The sequence below is a fragment of the Schistocerca nitens genome, chromosome 10, assembly GCF_023898315.1.
Source record: "Schistocerca nitens isolate TAMUIC-IGC-003100 chromosome 10, iqSchNite1.1, whole genome shotgun sequence".
NCBI classification, from domain to species: Eukaryota; Metazoa; Arthropoda; class Insecta; order Orthoptera; family Acrididae; genus Schistocerca; species Schistocerca nitens.
In genome coordinates this window covers 183,050,763-183,073,664 of record NC_064623.1, presented here as the reverse complement: position 1 = coordinate 183,073,664, position 22,902 = coordinate 183,050,763, and the positions used below count along the sequence as shown (strand labels likewise).

General features: G+C 45.3%; 1 protein-coding gene across 1 annotated transcript in view; it reads left to right on the top strand.

Moving 5' to 3' along the window:
• LOC126209974 (potassium voltage-gated channel protein eag-like) overlaps positions 1-22,902 on the top strand; it is a 244,250-nt gene that overhangs the window by 58,572 nt on the left and 162,776 nt on the right. The window contains exon 3 of the mRNA XM_049939085.1: positions 331-534. Within this exon, the coding sequence (XP_049795042.1) occupies positions 331-534 (204 nt within the window). The remainder of the gene's footprint in view (positions 1-330; positions 535-22,902) is intronic.

Below are 22,902 nucleotides of genomic sequence, written 5' to 3'. Positions count from 1 at the left end.
GTAATATCTGCATTAATCTATACCATGTGTTAAGCAGTGTGCCGCGAGGGATTAGCCGAGCGGTGTAAGGCGTGCAGTCATGGACTGTGCGGCTGGTCCCGGCGGAGGTTCGAGTCCTCCCTCGGGCTTGGGTCTGTGTGTTTGTCCTTAGGTTAATTTAGGTTAAGTAGTGTGTAAGCTTAGGGACTGATGACCTTAGCAGTTAAGTCCCATAAGATTTCACACACTTAAGCAGTGGGTGGAATAAAGCCTGTGCGGTATGTGTGAATTCTCGTAATCACTCGTGTCTAAACAGTTAACGTCATTTCGCACTGCTCTCTCGACCCACAGCGCTGCTGTACGCCACCATCTTCGGTCACGTGACGACCATCATCCAGCAGATGACGTCGGCGACGGCCAAGTACCACGACATGCTGAACAACGTGCGGGAGTTCATGAAGCTGCACGAGGTGCCCAAGGCGCTGAGCGAGCGCGTCATGGACTACGTCGTCTCCACCTGGGCCATGACCAAGGGGCTGGACACCGACAAGGTGAGTCCCCGCAGACCGTCACGTGCTGTGCACATGTACGCAGTAAGTTTCATCGACATACGACCGTGTCTTCTTACAAGTATTTTAACTAAAGCTCATTCTTGGTCACAACACTTATGTCTCAATAACATAGGTGACCGGTTTCGGTTATTTTTACACAACCATCTTCAGACCTGTGAATTAATTTTAGGAAATACCATAAACCAATCTTTAAATAAAATGAAAGTGTCTAATGACGTCAAAATTAATAACAAGATAAAATAAAATTAATTATACCCATGGCTTCCTTGGAGGATGGAAGGCGGAGCTCTCCTCAGCTGCTACGAAGTCAACTGATGGTTATGAGTGCTGAGCATGAGCTTAAATATGCAGAGGCTCCGCCTACTTCCTCTCACACTACTTCACAACTGCCAATCAGCGTTCATAATATGACGCTATCGTCAAAGTATAAAAGTACGAAATACACTAATAACATAAAATTGATTCATTTAAAATGTCTGATTAACAGATAGTTACTATGTGTAGAACTTATTTATATTTTATATAAAAATGGTAAACTACGATGTGTAATAACTGTGCCCTCCATGGGCAACCTTAATACTATTACAGTGTCAGTTAAATCAAAGATGTAGAAGTCCTTGGAGTTGTGGTATATATCGATTATACCGGGTCGCCTACATCACAATTGCATCTTTGATGGATGTTGCAGAATCGTCTTACTTTAACTGTAATTTTCATAGGAACATTTTTTATAACAGTAGGGAAGCAGCCAGGAGTATGTTCCGCATTATGTTTGTCTGAATAACTGATGAGACCGCTGATTAAATATTTAGAACTCATCGATCTAATAGTTTTTATAGTAATCCAGTTTAATAAAAATTTTATATCTTATATAGCATATTTTTCATACATAGCTTTTGCCATGGGTATAACTAATTTTATATTTTAATACGAAAGAGTAGGTGCACCTTCATTATAAAATTTCGTCAAAAAGGTCGTAAAAATATTTTTCGCAAAAATCTAATTGTTCATTGAGCAGCATTGATGATTTGGTTTTCAAATGAGCATATATCTCGATTTCTTCTAAGATATTCATAAGTAAGCCTTTATTTGCATAATGAAGAACTTGTAGAGTCTGCTCTACTGTCCCCTCAGCATGATTATTGAATGTTATGTGATGGCCAAATACAGATTTTGTTCGTGAGGTACCCGTCGTATGTTCTTTGTACCCTACTGCAAAATTACGACTTGTTTGGCCGATATATATTTTCTCACACCTTCTACATTGGATCTTATACACTCCTGATCTGGTAAATTTTCATTATCTTTACTTATGATATGTCCTAATTTTTGTTGTAAAGTATTGTCAGTTGTGAATGCTATTGTTATTCCAGAATTTTTGAATAAATTAGTAATTCTATCTGATATGTTTTCCATATATGGCCGGCCGCGGTGGTCTCGCGGTTCTAGGCGCGCAGTCAGGAACCGTGCGACTGCTACGGTCGCAGGTTCGAATCCTGCCTCGGCCATGGATGTGTGTGATGTCCTTAGGTTAGTTAGGTTTAAGTAGTTCTAAGTTCTAGGGGACTTATGACCGCAGCAGTTGAGTCCCATAGTGCTCAGAGCCATTTGAACCATTTTTTTCCATATATGGCATCTTCATATATTTTGGGTTACCTATTATTGGATTACTTTGTGATTGTTGCACTTTATTAAAAATGATATCTTCCTGTTGTGTATCGAAAGAGTTGGTTTTCGCAATTACAAGGAACCACTTGAGTATGAGGTCGCTAAATGATGCTTACGGCTTTCGACGCCCCACGTACTGTCTCCCATGCAACCGCAATACTGCGTGCTAATGGCAACAGGGGGCGGAACTGAGGGTAGCCAGTAGTGAGCGCAGTATGGGGCTACCGGGTGTAGTTGAACTGCTGTGGCCGAGTAACCGACCACAGTGCTAGTGTTAGCGGTGTTGAGATAAAGCAGACCAATTCCAACGATAAACAAAATAAACATTGCGTTATATCCGCAGCAACAGTTGTCGAAGTTGACATTTCGTCGGATACAGTTGCGCACTGTCGCCTAATAAACAAAGTAAGAGCCTACGGAATATCAGACCAGCTGTGTGGCTGGATTGAAGAGTTTTTAGCAAACAGAAAACAGCATGTTGTTCTCAATGGAGAGACGTCTACAGACGTTAACGTAACCTCTGGCGTGCCACAGGGGAGTGTTATGGGACCATTGCTTTTCACAATATACACTCCTGGAAATTGAAATAAGAACACCGTGAATTCATTGTCCTAGGAAGGGGAAACTTTATTGACACATTCCTGGGGTCAGATACATCACATGATCACACTGACAGAACCACAGGCACACAGACACAGGCAACAGAGCATGCACAATGTCGGCACTAGTACAGTGTATATCCACCTTTCGCAGCAATGCAGGCTGCTATTCTCCCATGGAGACGATCGTAGAGATGCTGGATGTAGTCCTGTGGAACGGCTTGCCATGCCATTTCCACCTGGCGCCTCAGTTGGACCAGCGTTCGTGCTGGACGTGCAGACCGCGTGAGACGACGCTTCATCCAGTCCCAAACATGCTCAATGGGGGACAGATCCGGAGATCTTGCTGGCCAGGGTAGTTGACTTACACCTTCTAGAGCACATTGGGTGGCATGGGATACAAGCGGACGTGCATTGTCCTTTTGGAACAGCAAGTTCCCTTGACGGTCTAGGAATGGTAGAACGATGGCTTCGATGACGGTTTGGATGTACTGTGCACTATTCAGTGTCCCCTCGACGATCACCAGTGGTGTACGGCCAGTGTAGGAGATCGCTCCCCACACCATGATGCCGGGTGTTGGCCCTGTGTGCCTCGGTCGTATGCAGTCCTGATTGTGGCGCTCACCTGCACGGCGCCAAACACGCATACGACCATCATTGGCACCAAGGCAGAAGCGACTCTCATCGCTGAAGACGACACGTCTCCATTCGTCCCTCCATTCACGCCTGTCGCGACACCACTGGAGGCGGGCTGCACGATGTTGGGGCGTGAGCGGAAGACGGCCTAACGGTGTGCGGGACCGTAGCCCAGCTTCATGGAGACGGTTGCGAATGGTCCTCGCCGATACCCCAGGAGCAACAGTGTCCCTAATTTGCTGGGAAGTGGCGGTGCGGTCCCCTACGGCACTGCGTAGGATCCTACGGTCTTGGCGTGCATCCGTGCGTCGCTGCGGTCCGGTCCCAGGTCGACGGGCACGTGCACCTTCCGCCGACCACTGGCGACAACATCGATGTACTGTGGAGACCTCACGCCCCACGTGTTGAGCAATTCGGCGGTACGTCCACCCGGCCTCCCGCATGCCCACTATACGCCCTCGCTCAAAGTCCGTCAACTGCACATACGGTTCACGTCCACGCTGTCGCGGCATGCTACCAGTGTTAAAGACTGCGATGGAGCTCCGTATGCCACGGCAAACTGGCTGACACTGACGGCGGCGGTGCACAAATGCTGCGCAGCTAGCGCCATTCGACGGCCAACACCGCGGTTCCTGGTGTGTCCGCTGTGCCGTGCGTGTGATCATTGCTTGTACAGCCCTCTCGCAGTGTCCGGAGCAAGTATAGTGGGTCTGACACACCGGTGTCAATGTGTTCTTTTTTCCATTTCCAGGAGTGTATATGAATGACCTAGTAGATAGTGTCGGAAGTTCCATGCGGCTTTTCGCGGATGATGCTGTAGTATAAAGAGAAGTTTCAGCATTAGAAAATTGCAGCGAAATGCAGGAAGGTCTGCAGCGGATAGGCACTTGGTGCAGGGAGTGGCAACTGACCCTTAACATAGAATAATGTAATGTATTGCGAATACATAGAAAGAAGGATCCTTTATTGTATGATTATATGATAGCGGAACAAACACTGGTAGCAGTTACTTCTGTAAAATATCTGGGAGTATGCGTGCGGAACGATTTGAAGTGGAATGATGATATAAAATTAATTGTTGGTAAGGTTAAGATTCATTGGGAGAGTCCTTAGAAAATGAAGTCCATCAACAAAGGAGGTGGCTTACAAAACACTCGTTCGACCTATACTTGAGTATTGCTCATCAGTGTGGGATCCGTATCAGGTCGGGTTGACAGAGGAGATAGAGAAGATCCAAAGAAGAGCGGCGCGTTTCGTCACAGGGTCATTTGGTAAGCGTGATAGCGTTACGGAGATGTTTAGAAAACACAAGTGGCAGACTCTGCAAGAAAGGCGCTCTGCATCGTGGTGTAGCTTGCTGTCCAGGTGTCGAGAGGGTGCGTTTCTGGATGGGGTATCGAATATATTGCATCCCCCTACTTATACCTCCAGAGGAGATCACGAATGTAAAATTAGAGAGATTCGAGCGTGCACAGAGGCTTTCCGGCAGTCGTTCTTCCCGCGAACCATACGCGACTGGAACAGCAAAGGGAGGTAATGACAGTGGCACGTTAAGTGCCCTCCGCCACACACCGTTGGGTGGCTTGCGGGATGTAGATGTAGATGTAGATATAGAAAGGAACCCAAGGGATTTCTCAGAGTGGAAAAGAAATGCCATATGAAATATTAGCATTTCTGCGAGATGAGTCAGTGGAATGTATAGAAAAAAAAAAAAAAAAAAAAAAAAAAAAAAAAAAAAAAAAAAGTTTCAAATGGCTCTGAGGACTATGGGACTTAACATCTATGGTTATCAGTCCCCTAGAACTTAGAACTACTTATACCTAACTAACCTAAGGACATCACACAACACCCAGTCATCACGAGGCAGAGAAAATCCCTGACCCCGCCGGGAATGTGTAGCATTGTATCCGCTTGCTTCTGCGGACAATGTGCATTTGGAGTACAACGATGACGATACGTGCTTAACGAGTCAAAGTGATATTGAAACACGTGTCGCGCCACGTTGATCATCACCCTTGTTGGACAACTATGGTACGAGCACTGCTTTTGACCAATAGCTTGTTCAAATAATTTGCTTTTGCTTGATTCCTGGTTTGTGTATAAAATCATACTTCCCTGGAGCAAGCTATCCCTCCTGAAAAGTGTGGTGACATTGTAGTTCACACCACCTGGAACCACTGCACAAATTCAGCCATTGGATGTTTGTGTTTTCTGTGCCTGTAGAACATATTATCTGCAGCTACGCCTTAAAGGACTGATTGTTTCGCATTCGGCTGCATGCCACCACATTCCGTCAGTCCTCATCACCCTGTTACACCAGTGTGATTCTATATGCATTATTTTAAGAGAGGAAACCCAGCTGAACGCCCTGGACTGTTTGTGACTCGCGTGGAGTTCGCCTTCGATCTTCATGGTGCGAACCTTTGTGATCACTGTGACCCGCCACTTTTATTTCGGTGTTCATGGTACAAGTTAGTGGTTTATTTTGAACATTTCTTCAATGCTGACGACCTCCGTTTCATGAAGTGTAATACATACATCACACAGAAGGTTGATCTCAGCACTCCCGGACTCTCATTTTCTGTCGTCATCCTCGTGCACATGGTGGGTCATTAGCAGCTAACATTTTTCCTGACAACTGTTAACACAACACTTTCAAATTAGCCGTATTGAAGATGGAACTTGCGACCTCGTACTCAAGGGATTCCTTGTAGCCGGCCGGAGTGGCCGAGCGGTTCTAGGCGCTACAGTCTGGAACCGCGCGACCGCTAGGGTCTCAGGTTCGAATCGTGCCTCGGGCATGGATGTGTGTGATGTCCTTAGGTTAGTCAGGTTTAAGTAGTTCTAAGTTCTAGGGGACTGATGACCTCAGAAGTTAAGTCCAATAGTGCTCAGAGCCATTTCAACCATTTTGATTCGTTGTAAGTGCTTATCTTTTTTTTTGGCAGATAGAGTATCATTACAAAAATCAAGGAACACAGAGTGTGAACAGTGAAATACGCCAGCGAAGAATAAGAGCAACTGACGAGTGCATTGCAGCTAACACTTCGGCAGCGCTAACACGTGACAAACATCTTATCAGGCAGCTTGCACGTACGAGTGGGATCAGCCACAGCAGAGTCTAACAAACACTGCATTCCAACACGTTCCATTCTTTTCAAATTTCGTTCCATCAACAGCGTTATATCAGTGAATTTCGAAATCGATTATAGTTCTCCGAATGGTGTCTACGAAAGATGGAAAATGATGCGGCGTTTCTGTGTAACGTTTTGTTTAAGGAGGAAGTATACCTACAAGTCATTGGCGAATATCTTCTCAGTATCCTCTACTAGTCAGTTGAAAACCTACGCTAGCAGAAGAAAACAGATAAACAATATACAGTGTGTGGAGTTTACAGGAACCGCATCATTGGCCACTGTTTTATTGATAGAGCGTTAAATAGCTACAAGTGTCCGTAGTTCCTAAACGAAGACATTTCATTGGAAATAAGGCAACATATGTGGCACCAGCATGACGTACGTCCCTCCTATTCGGCGCGAATAAATGCAGGCCTTCTTAAAAGAAGGTAATGAATGTACAATATATTGATGGAAGACCGATGATGATACGACTGAAGGGTAATTCAAAATATTTGGTGTTAATACAGGTATATATGCCAATCAGCCGGCATAGAGATGAGGAAGTGGAAGAATATTATGAGAAAATACAGGAACTCATGGAGAAGGAAAATAGAAATGCCTGCATTATCATCGTGGGGGACTGGAAGAGAGTAAGATAGAGTAGGAAATTTGGATTACGGATAATAAATGAGAGAGGTGAACGACTAATTAGTTTCTGTAAAGAAAATTCATTAGCAGTGGGTAAAAAATTATTTGAACATCACAAAAGGAGACGTTACACATAGAAATCAAGTCTGAATAGGGAAAGATATCAGTTGCACTATATCCTGATAGAAAAAATATTTAGGAACTGTTTGAAAGCTTATCCAGGAGCGGATATAAATTCATACCACAACCTAGTAGTCGGAGAAATACAAGTGAATTGAAAAACGTCTGGAGAGGTAAAGCAAAAGATAGACTGAACATACAAAGACTCAAAGAGGTAGGAAAGACATCAGATTTGGAAAGCAGATTTATGGGAAAAAGGGAAAGAGGTAGTGTTGATGAAAGTGTTAATTACAAATGGATAAAAATGAGGGAAGGACTCATGGACTCAGCCAAAGAAGTACTAGGAATTAGAGTATCCCAAAGTACCAGGAAAGAATGCATAACAGAAAAATGTTGAAAAAGATGGAAGAGCGGAGAAGTGGAAACATGTAGAAATGAAGACGGCAAAATGAGGTACAGGAAACTGAATAACAAATTAAGGAGGGAAACTGAAGAAGCAAGGGAAAATGGATGAAACAGAAATGCGACGAAATGGAGAAAATAGAGGAAGAGGGAAAGTATGAAATGTTGTGTAGACTGGCTAGTGAGATAGTTTTTGAACGTAAAGGAAAGAGGAATAACATGGAAATAGAATGAGCGGATGGTACTCTAATAGAATAACCACAGGAGGTTTTGAACATATGGCAATGTCTGTATAAGGGGGATGAAATACAAAGCGAAATTCAGGTTGAAGAGGAGCAATATCTGCCGGAAGATGGAAAGGGATTCACCATCTTGGAAGCAGAAGTAGAAAATGTGCTGAAGGAGATGAAGAATAGGAAAGCATGTGGAATTGATGATTTGCCAGCACAACTGTTGAAGAGTCTGGGAAACAAGGCAACAAAAGAAACAGTCTGGCTCTGTAACGAGATATATGACAAAGGGGAATGGCCTCAGGACTTCTTGCAACTGTTATGATACCAATAGAGAGAAAGAGAAACACTAAAAAATGTGAAGAGTATAGGACCATAAGTCTAATTTCTCGTGCAGCTAAAAGTCTTGCTGAGAGTGTTGAATAGAAGGCTATATGGCAAGCTGGATAGAGGGATTGCAGAGGAGCAGTTCGGATTTAGAAGAGGAAAAGGAACAAGAGATGCTATTGGCCTGTTAAGAACTATCGGGGAAAGATATACGGAAAAAGGTAGAGAAATCGTTGCTGTTTTTATAATTTTAGTAAAGGCTTTTACAGAGTTCAGTGGAACAAGCCGATGGATATTTTGAAGAGGAAAATAAAAAATGGTTCAAATGGCTCTGAGCACTATGGGACTTAACATCTGAGGTCATCAGTCCCCTAGAGCTTAGAACTACTTAAACCTAAGGACATCACACACATCCATGCCCGACGCAGGATTCGAACCTGCGACCGTAGCAGTCGCGCGGTTCCGGACTGCGCGCCTAGAACCGCGAGACCACCGCGGCCGGCGAAAAGAGTAAAACGGAAAGAGAGACGACTGATACAGAATCTATATTTACATGAGAAAATGAAGAAAAGGATTGGAAATGAAATGTCAGAAGGAAGTAGCATTGGGCGAGGTGTTACACAAGGCTGTTGCCTTTCCCCACTGTTGTTTAACGCGTACCTTGAAGAGATTTTTGCGAGAGGCTTAGATGGGAAAAGAGGAATATGTATTGGTGGAAAGATTTGCTGATGACATAGTATTAATGGCAGAAATTGTGTTGGCAGTGAATAACATACCGGAAGAGCTGAATGAAGCTTGTGTGGAGTATGGGATGCAAATAGACACAGCAAAAACAAAGAGTATAGTCATCAGTATAAGACGCAGACTGTCCAGTATTAAAATAGGACAGTCTACCATTAGCCAAGTAAGTGAATTTAAATATCTTGGAAGCACAATAACTGAAGATTAGAGGTGTCACCAGGAGCTGAAAACTCGATTTGCCATAGCGAAGGAGGCATTCTACAGAAAGAGGAGACTCTATGTGGCCAATTAGATAAAGGTCTAAGGAAAAGGCTTGGCGAATGTTTTGTCTGGCGTGTCGCACTATATGGGGCAGAAACATGGACGCTGAGACGAGAGGATGAAAAAAGGTTAGAGACATTTGAGATGTGGATGTGGAGGAAAATGGAGAGAATAAGCTGGATGGCTGGATGGAAAGAGTGAGTAATGAAAGAGTATTGGAAAGGTTTGGTGGGAGAAGATGTCTGCTGAAGGTTGTAACAGAAAGGAAAAATAACTGGATGGGACATTCATTGAGAAGGGAGTGCTTGCTAGCAGATGCTTTGGGAGGTTTGGTTTGTGGGAGAAGACTGAGAGGAAGAAGGAGATACAAAATAGACGACATAAAGGAAAGGGGAAATTATGCAGACCTGAAGAGGATGGCAGAAGACCGGACAGCGTGGAGAACTACCATGTGAAAACCTGCCTTTTGGCAGAACACTGATGAATGATGATTAAAAGAACATGTGAAAATTGTTGGCTGAGTCGGTGGCGAAATTAACATGGCTTGCATGGTCATTATTCCTGTAACATCAAGACTCTCGTCTATGAAGAAAATTAAAAGATGAAGTCTAGCAGGAAACACCTACGGCTGCCGAAGGTATGAAATGCTGCGTGACCTGTGCTGCGAAAGTCCAGATGAAATTCGATATCCAGTTTTGGCCGCCAAGAATCGCTTTGTAGCATGCAACAATGGCCGAGGTCTTGCACTTAATATATCAGTAGCAATAAACATAGGGACCGTACCTGAGTTAACGTGTTTGCTAACGTTTGGCACAGCAGAGCAGAAGTTTGTGGGACCGCTTCTTTTGACGGTGGATAGTTACGTAGTTTGCTGCGATCTTATGTTGTTAATGTTTAAACAAGTTCCATACATGTTAAATCGTTGAAGTTTCTTTCGAAAGCTTTTTCTAATGTGCTGGAGAAGAAGTGCACCGATCTTCCTTCTTTTTTTTAAAAAAAAAGAAGTGTGGTGTCATACAGGATGACAGTTATTGACTTATATGGGAAAAAAGTAAATTAGTTACAAACTACGGCGTGCACACCCTTAATTCAAAACGTAAACGTCACTACAGATTTAGGTTATGACATGTTCGATATGCCTGCCATCACTGGTGATTTTTTATTCATTTATTCGTATAGCTAGGGCCCCCCGTCGGGCAGACCGTTTGCCGGGTGCCGGTCTTTCAATGTGACGCCACTTCGGCAACCTGCAGTAGATGATGATGATAGGATGATGATGAGGACAGCCCAACACCCAGTCCCAAGTCCCTGACCCAGCCGGTAATCGAACGCGGGCCCAGAGGATTGACAATCCGTCACGCTGACCATTCAGCTACCGTGGACGGGCATAACTGGTGGTGATGTGGTTCAGACGAATAACGAAATTCTGCATGATCCACTGAAGTCTCGGGACATCGATGCTGTCGGCAACCTCCTAAATGGCTGTTTTCAGCTCAGTAATGGTTTTGGGGTTATTGCTGTACACGTTGTCTTTAATATAGCCCAGTAAAAAGAAGTCGCATGTGTTCAGACCCGGAGAATATGGCGGCCAATCGAGGACCGTGCCAGTGGCCCCTGTGTACCCCACAGAAATGCGGTCCCCAAAAGCTCCTCCAGGACATCAAACAGGCTCCTGCTTCCATGGCATTGAGCTCCCTCCTGAACGAACTACATTTTGTCGAAATCAGGGTCACTTTGGATAATAAGGATGAAATCATCTTCGAAAACCTTTGCGTACCATTCGGCAGTCACCGTGGCGGAAACGAATATCGCACCGTTTATTCCGTGACTAGACATTTCAGACCACAGAGTCACCCGTTGAGGGTGAAAAGACTTGTCGATAGCGAAATGCGGATTCTCAGTTGCTGTGGCCTTCTCCACCAGACATCACGGCGCCTAGACTATCGGCAACCAAAATGACAGCCTGCAGCCACGGGTTGTCCGCTTCGCAGACACTCCGAAGCACTACACAACCGACAGGCAATATCGATGAACGGCCACAACAACAACAAAGACACCAGCGGCCACTACCAGCCCACATGAACATAAGGAAGAGGTCGCTGCAGATCCCGGAACTATTTTGACACGTCAAACCACGTGATGGGAAATACTTCCGAGGGACTCATCCGCCGAAGCGCTATAAAGGCCGGCGCTCGGTCGCACATCGGATCACCCTCGACCGTCGCCTCTCCTGGACTCCCCACCTCCGGACAATCCAAGCCAAGGTAAGCTCCCGACTCACTCTCCTCAAGCTCCTCTCCGGCCGTACGTGGGGTCTGGACCCCTCCACCATCCTCCACACCTATAAATCCCTCATCCACCCTATCCTTTGTTATGCCCATCCGGCTTGGATCTCCGCCCCCCCTCCCTTTTATAAATCCCTCCAAATCCTTGAACGCCATGCTCTCCGCCTCGCCTATCGTATCCGTCTCCCCTCCCTCACGCGGATCCTGTATGATCTCATCCCCTTCCCCCACCTCCTCCTTTTCCTTGAAAGGATACGGATCCTGTACACCTCCCGTAAACTCGACCCTCCTCACCCGCTCGTCTCCCCGATCCTCACCCACCCCCGCCCGCTGCCGCGCCTGTCTTCCCATGTCCCACCCGGTCTCCATCTCTCAACCCTCCTTACCCTCTCCCAAGGTGGCTTCCGCCAGCTCCCCCTCCCTGATGATGTCCTCCTCCCCTGCATCTACCCCTCCTATCAACTTTGATCCTCCCCCCCCACCTCCTGTGTCCTTTCCTTTAGGCACCCTCCCTCCCCCCCTTTCCCTTCCTTTCTCTTTCCTTCTCCCCCCTCCCTCCTACCCTCTCCCCCGGGCTTCCCCTCCCCCTTCCTCCCTCCCCCTCTCTCCTTTGCCCATGGCATCTCTGCTCTCCCATTTCCCCTTCCTCCTCCTCCACCTCCTCTCTTGGCAGGTCCCCGGACTCGTACACGCTCAGCGAACATTCGCGCGCCGGAGATCATCGCCATCAGTGTTTAGTGTGTGTGCATCGTTTTGTGTTTCGTGCAGTTACAACTCAACTGTTCACATGTGCCGTCGCCGTTCTCCGTGTTTTGTGCGCCGTGTCTCCAAGTGTTAGTGTTTTTTTCGTCCAACGTGAACGGCTTCTTGTTTCTTGTTTTTTTGTATCTCCATTTTTTGCCCGCCGTTTTTTGTCTTGTATATATCACCTCTCTGTCATGTTTATTGTTCCACTTAAGGCTGAAGAGCAGCGTACTATGCTGCTGCCAGCCCGCCTGTATAGGTGTTTAAAATTACAATAAAGGAAAAAAAAAATCGCACATCGGCAGTTCATCGACCGCCAGCAGACGTGGATACTGCCGCCCCGGCAGCCCGGCTTGAATCTTCTCGCTGACCTCTGGATTAGGCTTGGTATATCAGAGAAGTCTCTGGCGGAGACTAGTAGGAAATTATTTCAGTTGTTTTCTGTATTATTCTTGTATGTTGTTGTGATTCGAAGACGGATCACTGTTTTGTGATGGTGTTATACTTGGTTAATTGAACAGTCCAATAAATTGTTTTCGGACTTTGATCGTTAATTTCTTCTGCTTACGCAGACATATCACCAGTCCCTCATGTAGGAGCTTGCCCAGTCGTTGCTTATAGGGTGCCTAAAGGATGCTGCGTTCCCGGAGTGCTATTCAACAATTCAAGGAAATGACATTAGTAGTTTTATTTCTAGAAAGCAAATTGACAGTACTTAACTTTCACTGCAGGAAATGTCGCTAGCGAGAGGCAACATGAAAACAGTCAAGTTCTTGCTATACACAGTCCAAGTAAGCACTTGATAGGGATCACGACAATCTGATAGCGTAGCACAAATGTCAGCTGCAAACTGGGCCGACCTGAGCCGCCGAGGTCAGCAAGAGCGACGCTTATATCCACTTCTTCCATGTGTCGCTCTTGGCGCGGAGCTGTCCAATTCCGAGCACCATTGGCCGACGTTTCCTCACCTTCTCTGGTCTTGTATTCCGCATCTTCGTTCCGGTGATTTTGGTTACGCCGGGACACCTCAAATGCACCAATTGTGCGTATTGACGAACCCATCCAAATGAAGGTAGCTTCGTCGATAAACGAAACCATTTTCACATCACTAATTCCCATCATGTTCCGAGGCCAACCATGCAGTTTGAACGTCCTGACGCAAACCAGTCAGAAGTTATCACGATTTTATTTCATATAGGTCAATAATTGTAACCGTGTAATTTGGCATCTATAGATGGTGTAAATACTGCTGAAGATGGACATAGGAAGTTTGGTGTAATAAAAAACTGTGAACTTCTCCCATAAGCAGAGACAGTTACACCCTGAACCTTAAAGCTATGCGATAAGTGTATTTCTTACGCTCCAGAAAACAATTTGGGAAAGCAGTCTGGCTAGTAAAGTTAAATAGTAATACAATGCTGAAAAGGATTATGGGAACACGTGCTTCAGCGCACGGTATGTTAAATCTATTTTGATACAGGCTGCACCTGTGGTCTTATTGCATGACTTTAGATCTTCGCTTTCAGTGTAGGCGACAATTAAAAAACATTTGCCCTCTATTGGTTGTGTTATACAGGGTGTTACAAAAAGATACGGCCAAACTTTCAGGAAACATTCCTCACACAGAAATAAAGAAAATATACTGTGTGGACATGTGTCCGGAAACGCTTACTTTCCATGTTAGAGCTCATTTTATTACTTCTCTTCAAATCACATTAATCATGGATTGGAAACACACAGCAACAGAACGTACCAACGTGACTTCAAACACTTTGTAACAGGAAATGTTCAAAATGTCCTCCGTTAGCGAGGATACATGCATCCACCCTCCGTTGCATGGAATCCCTGATGCGCTGATGCAGCCCTGGAGAATGGCGTATTGTATCAGAGCCGTCCACAATACGAGCACGAAGAGTCTCTACATTTGGCACCGTGGTTGCGTAGACAAGAGCTTTCAAATGCCCCCATAAATGAAAGTCAAGAGGGTTGAGGTCAGGAGAGCGTGGAGGCCGTGGACTTAGTGCGTCTCTACCAATCCATCGGCCACCGAATCTGTTGTTGAGAAGCGTACGAACACTTCGACTGAAATGTGCAGGAGCTCCATCGTGCATGAACCACATGTTGTGTCGTAAAGGCACACGTTTTAGCAGCACAGGTGGAGTATCCCGTATGAAATCATGATAACGTGCTCTATTGAGAGTAGGTGGAAGAACATGGGTCCCAATCAAGACATCACCAACAATGCCTGCCCAAACGTTCACAGAAAATCTGTGTTGATGACCTGATTGCACAATCGCGTGCGGATTCTCGTCAGCCCACACATGTTGATTGTGAAAATTTACCATTTGATCACGTTGGAATGAAGCCTCATCCGTAAAGAGAACACTCGCACTGAAATGAGGATTGACACATTGTTGGATGAACCATTCGCAGAAGTCTACCTGACGCTGACATTAGGGTTATCGTCAACTGCACGAAGAATTGCCTCGTCCATTGCAGGTGTCCTCGTCGTTCTAGGTCTACCCCAGCCGCGAGTCATAGGCTGGAATCTTCTGTGCTCCCTAAGACGCCGATCAATTGCTTCGAAAGTCTTCCTGTCGGGACACCTTCGTTCTGGAAATCTGTCTCGATACAAACGTACCGCGCCACGGCTATTGCCCCGTGCTAATCCATACATGAAATGGGCATCTGCCAACTCCGCATTTGTAAACATTGCACTGACTGCAAAACCACGTTCGTGATGAACACTAACCTGTTGATGCTACGTACTGATGTGCTTGATACTAGTACTGTAGAGCAATGAGTCGCATGTCAACACAAGCACCGAAGCCAACACTACCTTCCTTCAATTGGGCCAACTGGCGGTGAATCGAGGAAGTACAGAAAATACTGACGGAACTAAAATGAGCTCTAACATGGAAATTAAGCGTTTCCGAACACACGTCCACATAACAGCTTTTCTTTATTTGTGTGTGAGGAATGTTTCCTGAAAGTTTGGCCGTACCTTTTTGTAACACCCTGTACATTACTGTGTCAGGCGACCCTCAGAAGGAAGTGAGTGCCGGTGTCCCAGTGTTTTCTACTGAGCTACACAAACGGCTGTTGTCAGTTGTGGACGTTGCATTCAAGCAAGCACGTGCAATGCGGCATCTTAATGCAGGGCAGGTTGCAAGGGCGATCTGTTGATCAAAACAGGATGGGCGTTCGGTCCTGTTGCTACAGACACCGATCAGGTAACAATGTCTCTCCATGTGTCTTCCATAGGTTGTAGGCACGCTACAGGGAGGCAGGTCAGTGCACAAACCGAGGTGGACAAGGTCGCTGACGCATTACAACCTCACATGAAGACCGATATCTGTCCATGTCTGCGTTGCGACGTCGTACGGATACCGACAGAGTACTGCAAGACGGTCTCAAGAGGGCCACTGGAGCCGCTGTGTCCGATCAGACTTTAATGAACAGGTTACGACCGAGACGTGCTGTTCGAGTACCTCGCTTGACACGACAATATGTTGTAGCTCGCCTTCCGTTCTGCTCTTTTCATGTCAACACGCATCTTCGTCACTGGCGAAATTGGTTTTTCACAGACGAGTCTAATCATACTCTGACGCTAGCTGATGGCCGTGTTCATGTGCGCAGAGACCCGTGGTGAGCAGCAACTGTCAAATGTTGTCCAGAAAATCGATTTCTAAAGTTCTGTGTTGTTATGGGGATGCTTCATTGTTGACAGCCGTAGGGATCCTGTTTGTCGACGGTCGCTTTACCGCCGAGCAGATCCTCTTGGACCGCGTGGTGGCTGCTGCATACGGCGGTGGTCCTGAATTCATTCTAATGCCAGGACCGCGACACCAAGTGTTCAAACAAGGCGATTTTCTTATCGGTGGCCGAGGAAAGGATTTAAGATACGCCGCCCTGAGAGTCAAAACGAAAAGGCGTTCGTATGAAATGTGTCAACAAAACTATCCCTTCCCTTGGGGCATTCATGTACACATTTGGCGGTCGAAAACGACAGTTCACAGAGTGATGTGCAAAGAGAGACGTTATTGAAAATCTTTGACTCTGCTGACGACCCGTCAGACGATTCAACCTGTCTGAGAAGATAAGATGCCGGGACTGGAACATCACGAACGTGAGCTGACCCCCCCCCCCCCCTGGAGTTTAGCCTGACTGCACTAGGCCCACCTCTCAAAACAATTCCACAAAATTTGAAGTCCTTCTAAAACAGGAAAGTGTGTTTAGCATTCCTGTTTCACGCTCTTTTATGGTGTGCTCAGAGGGGATGCGACATTGACATACGCGTGAATGAAGCGGCAAACAGTACCTCTATGACCCTGAAGTTCGGCGAATGCCGGACATTTGCCACGCAGGACATTTGCCACGCCGGACATTTGCCACACTTGCCCCTTCGCCAGGTAGCGTGAGTAGCGATCCCTCAGGTAAGGGACGCCCTTCCTCGTACTTCTTCTGTCCGCTTTCATACCGCCGTTTCCACATCTTACTCGATACAACGAGCACGTAAGGGACCTTCTTCTTCGACATCTTGGCCAAATACAGAGCTCTTTTTCCGAAATCGAAATATTTATAACTTTTGGGAACCGGAAGCAATTCCGAGGATTATGTCAGTATGTAATTAGTTCTGCCAAGTATAAATATAGATCCCTCTGTCTGTACGGTAGCTTCCTTTCACGCTTACTGATTGCAATAGAAACAGTCCATCGTCATGGGAGCAACAAGAAGGGAACGATGTAAAGAGAATGCGAATGTACTCTAATCATTTCTTTTTGATCACTGCATTTGTGCCTACTTTAATTACTACAGCTGCATGCCCAAAAGATAATAAGGAAAGCAGAAATGAGTATGTGAATGTTTGAAAAGAAGAACGACATACTCCATATTAACATATTAATTTACTCTCTAAAGTCCGATATCCCTTGCGGCGAGACATTAGTTAATAAAGTGTAGCGGGACAATGTTCAAAACATGACTGAAAGTACGTTCATAAACAAAGAACATCTACGGTTGACATGTCATCTAAAGTCGACGTAAAATTTTAAAATGTTAGAAATAAGGAAATGAAGTAATACGGAATGCTATGCTTGTAACTTACGTTGTTGTTCTACATTGTTTAGCTCTGGTATTTACAGGGTCACAGAGCAAGCATCCGAGGTTTTGGTGGGAAAAGCCATAATTGTAATGATCTCCCTACAACACAAACAAGAAGCACAACTTCAGGAAAAATAATATAAAGTGTGTTGCAGCTCACAAGCGACATTGAAGCAGATAGTTCCTGTGACTTAGTATGGCAGAGGTTATATTCGACAACGGGAATAAATTAATAACTGGCTCCTTTTACCGATCCCCGGTCTCAGATGAAACAGTTGCTGAAAATTTCAAAGAAAACTGGAGTCTCATCGCAAATACCTATCCCTACTCCTACAACTATAGTTGGCAGTGACTTCAATCTACCTTCCGTATGTTGACAAAAATATATTTTCAGACCCTATTGTAGATAGAAAACAACTTCCGTAATTGTTCTAAATGCTTTTTTTTAATAATTAGTTCATGAGGCCATTCAAATTGTAAATGGTTACGAAAACACACTTGACCTCTTAGCCACAAATAATTCTGAGCATCACGACGCATACAGGGATTAGTGAACACACAGTCGTAGCAAGGCTCAATTTCGTAACAAAGCAATTCACCAAAAGTAAACGCGAAATATATCTATCTATAAAAGCAACAAAAAATTCGGTTGATGTCCTTTAGACAGTCTCCAATCCTTCCAAACTATGCAAGTGACGACCATATGTGGCTTAAGTTCAAAGAAATAGTATCAACAGCACTCGAGAGATTCATACTAAAGAAATTAATAACAGACGGAACTGATTCCCCACGGTACACAAAACACGACAGAAAGCTGCTGCAGGGGCACCGAAAAAGGCACGTATAATTTAGATGAGCGCAAAATCTCCAAGATTGGTTAAGTTTTACTGTGGCTCGAAATTTGGTGCGGATTTCAATGCGAGATGCATTTAATCGTTTCCACAACGAAACTCTCTCTAGAAATGTGGCGGAAAATCCAAAGAGATTCTGGTCCTATGTTAAGTAAACCAGCGGAAAGCTTCAGTAAGTACCTTTACTGTGTGACAGCGATGAGGAAGACGAGGGGGAGACAAGGGACCCAACCCTTCGGAGCAGGTATAACCGTGGCAAATGTTCGGCGTGGCAAATGTCTGCACACCAAGTTCGGCAACGCTCTCTGTACCATCCGTGCACCTTTGCTGTGCAGTTTAAAGACGTTTCTGTACATAGACAGTCGTTCATGATTGCTAGGCACCTGTGCGACTGGAAACCGTTTCGACAACACTCCGCTGAATAGCGCTATGTCGCTGAACTAGCGTCTGTTGGCCGCATGGGAAACCTGAGGAATGTCAAATAGGATATCTGTTACGCTAGCGGCTAGAAATCAGTGAATGGCTGTGTCGGTACAGGGATATTCCTAAAGTGCGCAACAAATATGCACAGGTGGTATCAAGAGTGTTGCCGAACTGAGGGGATGGCGGTCTTTGCCGCTTTAATTACGCGAGTGTAAGTGTCGTCGCATCCCTCCGCTTATCACACCACAGAAGAGCGTGCAACACGAATGCTGAAAAAACGTAAACACACTTTACTGCTTCAGATCAAATTTCGTCGAATGGTTTTGTAAGGTCTCTAGTGGTTCCACGCTGTGTACCAGAGAAAAAATTGCTGTCGCACCAAACTCCAAAGGGGTCAAGTCACTTTCCGTGAAGTTGCAGTTCCACAATCTGCTTAGAAAGGTTTAATTTACCCGCGGGTGTCAGCAGAGCTAAAGATTTTCAAGAACGTCGCTCTGTTGCAAATCACACTCCAAACTGTCGTTTTCGATCGCCAGTTGTGTGCAAATGAACACCCTAAAGTAGTAGGGGGTAGTTTTATTTACACACTTATACCAACTCCTGACGACTTTTCGTGTCAACTCTGAACGGCGGCCCTATCTGAAATGTTTCCCTCGGACACTCATAAGAAAACTGAGTGATTTCAACGCTAGGTGTAGCGGTTCTGCCCAACACAGAGGCGTCAAGAGAATGCGTGGGATGTGACGATCTTCTCTTCGTGTGACTCGTCGAAGGTGGCTATCAGCAAAACAGTTGTGAAATTTGGCGTCAGTGTGGTATCATTAATCCACCATACAGCTCACATGAATTTCTGAGCTCTGGAGTTTCATCGCATGTGTCGGCACCTTGCTGTTCGAAGCGTAGCCGAGTGCGAGACACGTCACAGGGCGCCATGCTTTCGCACCATTACAGAGGAAGGGTGTAGGCACCTTTGATCCAATTTCACACTTCTAAATTGCAATGGGCAATTACGAAGGGGCTTCAAGAAAGTGAAACTTTAATTTTTTTTGCCCAGTATGTTAATTAAAGCCGGCCGGAGTGGCCGATCGTTTCTAGGCGCTACAGTCTGGAACCGCGCGACCGCTACGGTCGCAGGTTTGAATCCTGCCTCGGGTATGGATGTGTGTGATGTCCTTAGGTTAGTTAGGTTTATGTAGTTCTAAGTCTAGGGGACTGATGACCTCAGATGTTAAGTCTCATAGTACGCAGAGCCATTTGAACCAGTATATTAATTAAACGTAAATCAAGAATTGTGGCAGCTAAATGACTTGTAATTTTGGAAAGGTCAATTGCAGCAATGAGAAATACAATAGGTGAAAATTTGGTGCTGCCGAAAATATAAATGTACGAGGGCTGTAGATCTATTTAGGACCGATCGGTCGCGAAGTGGGAATCACAGTCAAAATCAAAAGTATTTATATGCAGTTAGCTACACCTTCCATCTACTTCTCTGCATGTCGCTGCTCTGGCTTAGACATTTGCCGTAGTACTGTTCAACTTTCCAGTAGCCTCGTCATAGAAGGCAGCCGCCTGTACTTTCCGCCAGTTTCCTACTATGGTCTACAGCTCGTTGTCTCTGCCAAAATGTTGTCTTTATATCCTGCGGCTCACGTAAGCATATATGACAGCCATAAGAAGCCTAGTTCCGGTTTGTATGATCAGGGGCTGCGTGAACGTCTCCATTACCCCTGGAGTTTGCGACCGAGAATCATTATGAAGAAGGAAAATCGTCACAGTTACGTTACGTGGGCTGCATGAAATCAGGTGAAATTTCTCACCATGCACTCATAATTGGCGAGAGACACTATTTTCTAGGGTTCTATACGTGCTCGGTGCCCGGTCAGAACTGAAAAGACCCACTTGGCTCGATCGATAGGCATACTATAGATACAACACGTCTGTGTAAAGCTTCATCAGACTTTCATTGAGGTTTTCATTTCACGACGTGTGCTACCTCATACACGAATAGGGCTCGTATTACTCCAGTTGAGGATGGATGGAACCTAGAAACACGTCTTGGCAGAAAATAATGGTATAGAAAAATTTGACTGACTGATGTATGTCTTGAAGAAATCGAAAATTACTTACCTGCGTCAGTTAATTTGCCATCTTGCCCTCTGTAACTTTGAAAATAGCGAATTCTGATGTACATTCTAAGAAAGAAGTAACCTCAAAAAAATGGGACAACATCTGAGCTCATCAGTCCCCTAGAACGTAGAACTACTTAAACCTAACTAACCTCTAAGGACATCACACACAACCATGCCCGAGGCTGGATTCGAACCTGCGACCGTAGCAGCAGCGCGGTTCCGGACTGAAGCGCCTAGAATCCCTCGGCCACAGCAGCCGTCCAATCTGACTGTCACCTGTCGTACGACTTATGGTCTCGGGTGCCATTTCTTTTCATAGCAGATCCTCTTTTTTTTGTCATCTGCTGCATCCTTCCAGCATAGCAGTACGTCGACGATATTCTACACTCCGTTTTGTTGCCCTTCTTGGCAAGCCATCCTGTGCTTATATTTCAGCAAGATAATGCCCGCCAGCACAGGACGAGAGGTTCTACTTCTTGTCTTCGGGCTTGCAAAACTCCTTATTGGCCAGGAAGGTCGCGGGATCTCTCCCAAATTGAGAACTTTAGGAGTACTATGGGCAGAGCCGTCCAGCAAACTCGGGATTTTGGCGATCCAACCGACAACTGGACAGAGTTTGGCACGACATCTGTCACTGGGACATCCAACAAGTTATCAGTCATTACCTAGCCAAACAACTTCTTGCGTAAGGACCAGATGTGGACCAACGCGTTACTAATTCGATCAGTTTGTGAAGCTGTTTCTCTTGAGTAACTCATTCAATTTTTTTGTAAAAAGGTAACTACTTGTTTTTCTGTACAGGTACGTTACATTTACCGGTGTCCGTTCCATTCGGACAATTTCTCTCGATCCGTCTTTTTTCAAAAGCGTATTTAGTTTTTCTCAACGTAACTAGGGTTGTCTGTCATAGTTGCCTCACCCCGTATTTCATGCAAGTGGCGCTGCTGTTTATTGAGAGGTAAGTGTTTTTCCAAAAAATACGAGGGTCGTCCACAGAGTAAGTTCCGTTTCTGTTTCTATCCGCGGCAGCGCTACGATCGCAGTTCCGAGCATGCGCGGCAGTTACTCTGTGCTCAAGGAGAAGACATGTACGCCATTTTCAGATCGCTGCTGCCGACGTGTGCGTTTTAGTGCTTCTTTATAATGTCACGTAATTGAAAATGCCTCCGCGTGTGAAATCAGATCTGTGATTCGTTTTCTAATTGCAAACGAAGTTAAACTAATGGAAATTCATCGGCAAATCTGCGAGGTTTACGGACAAAAAACCATGAGTGATTCAATGGTTAGAAGATGGATCAGACTGTTCGATGAAGGACGTGATCAAGTGCACGATGAAGAACGAAGTGGACGCCCGTCTCTGGTTACTGATCAACTGGTTCACAAAAATGGTTCAAATGGCTCTGAGCACTATGGGACTCAACGTCTGTGGTCATAAGTCCCCTAGAACTTAGAACTACTTAAACCTAACTAACCTAAGGACATCACACACATCCATGCCCGAGGCAAGATTCGAACCTGCGACCGTAGCAGTCGCGCGGTTCCTGACTGAGCGCCTAGAACCGCTAGACCACCGCGGCCGGCAACTGGTTCACACAATTGAACAGAAGATTAAGCACAACCGTAAGTCTGCACAGCTGTGGAAGTTTCGCAAATCTCACGAACAGTAATACATGAAATTGTTACTGAAAAACTGAAATTTCGAAACTTTTCTCTCGGTGGGTACCCAAAATTCTTACTGAACAACACAAAAAACAACGGATGGGCCGTGCACTTCAGTTTTTGGCACGCTACAATGAAGAAGGCGATGGTTTTCTTACACCTAAAATCTGTCCTTGGTAGTCAACACTTCAACCATGATGACGAGCTGAAAGAACATGTTACCACATGGTCGAATACACAGGCGGCAAACTTCTACGAAGATGGCATACAAAAACTTGTGCCACGCTATAACAAGTGCCTACAAAATTTCGGAAGCTTTGTAGAAAAGTGGTTTAACAGTTGTACATTTTTGTACAATAAATATTTTTTCTGCATCTGTACACGTTTGTTTTATAGAACCAATCGG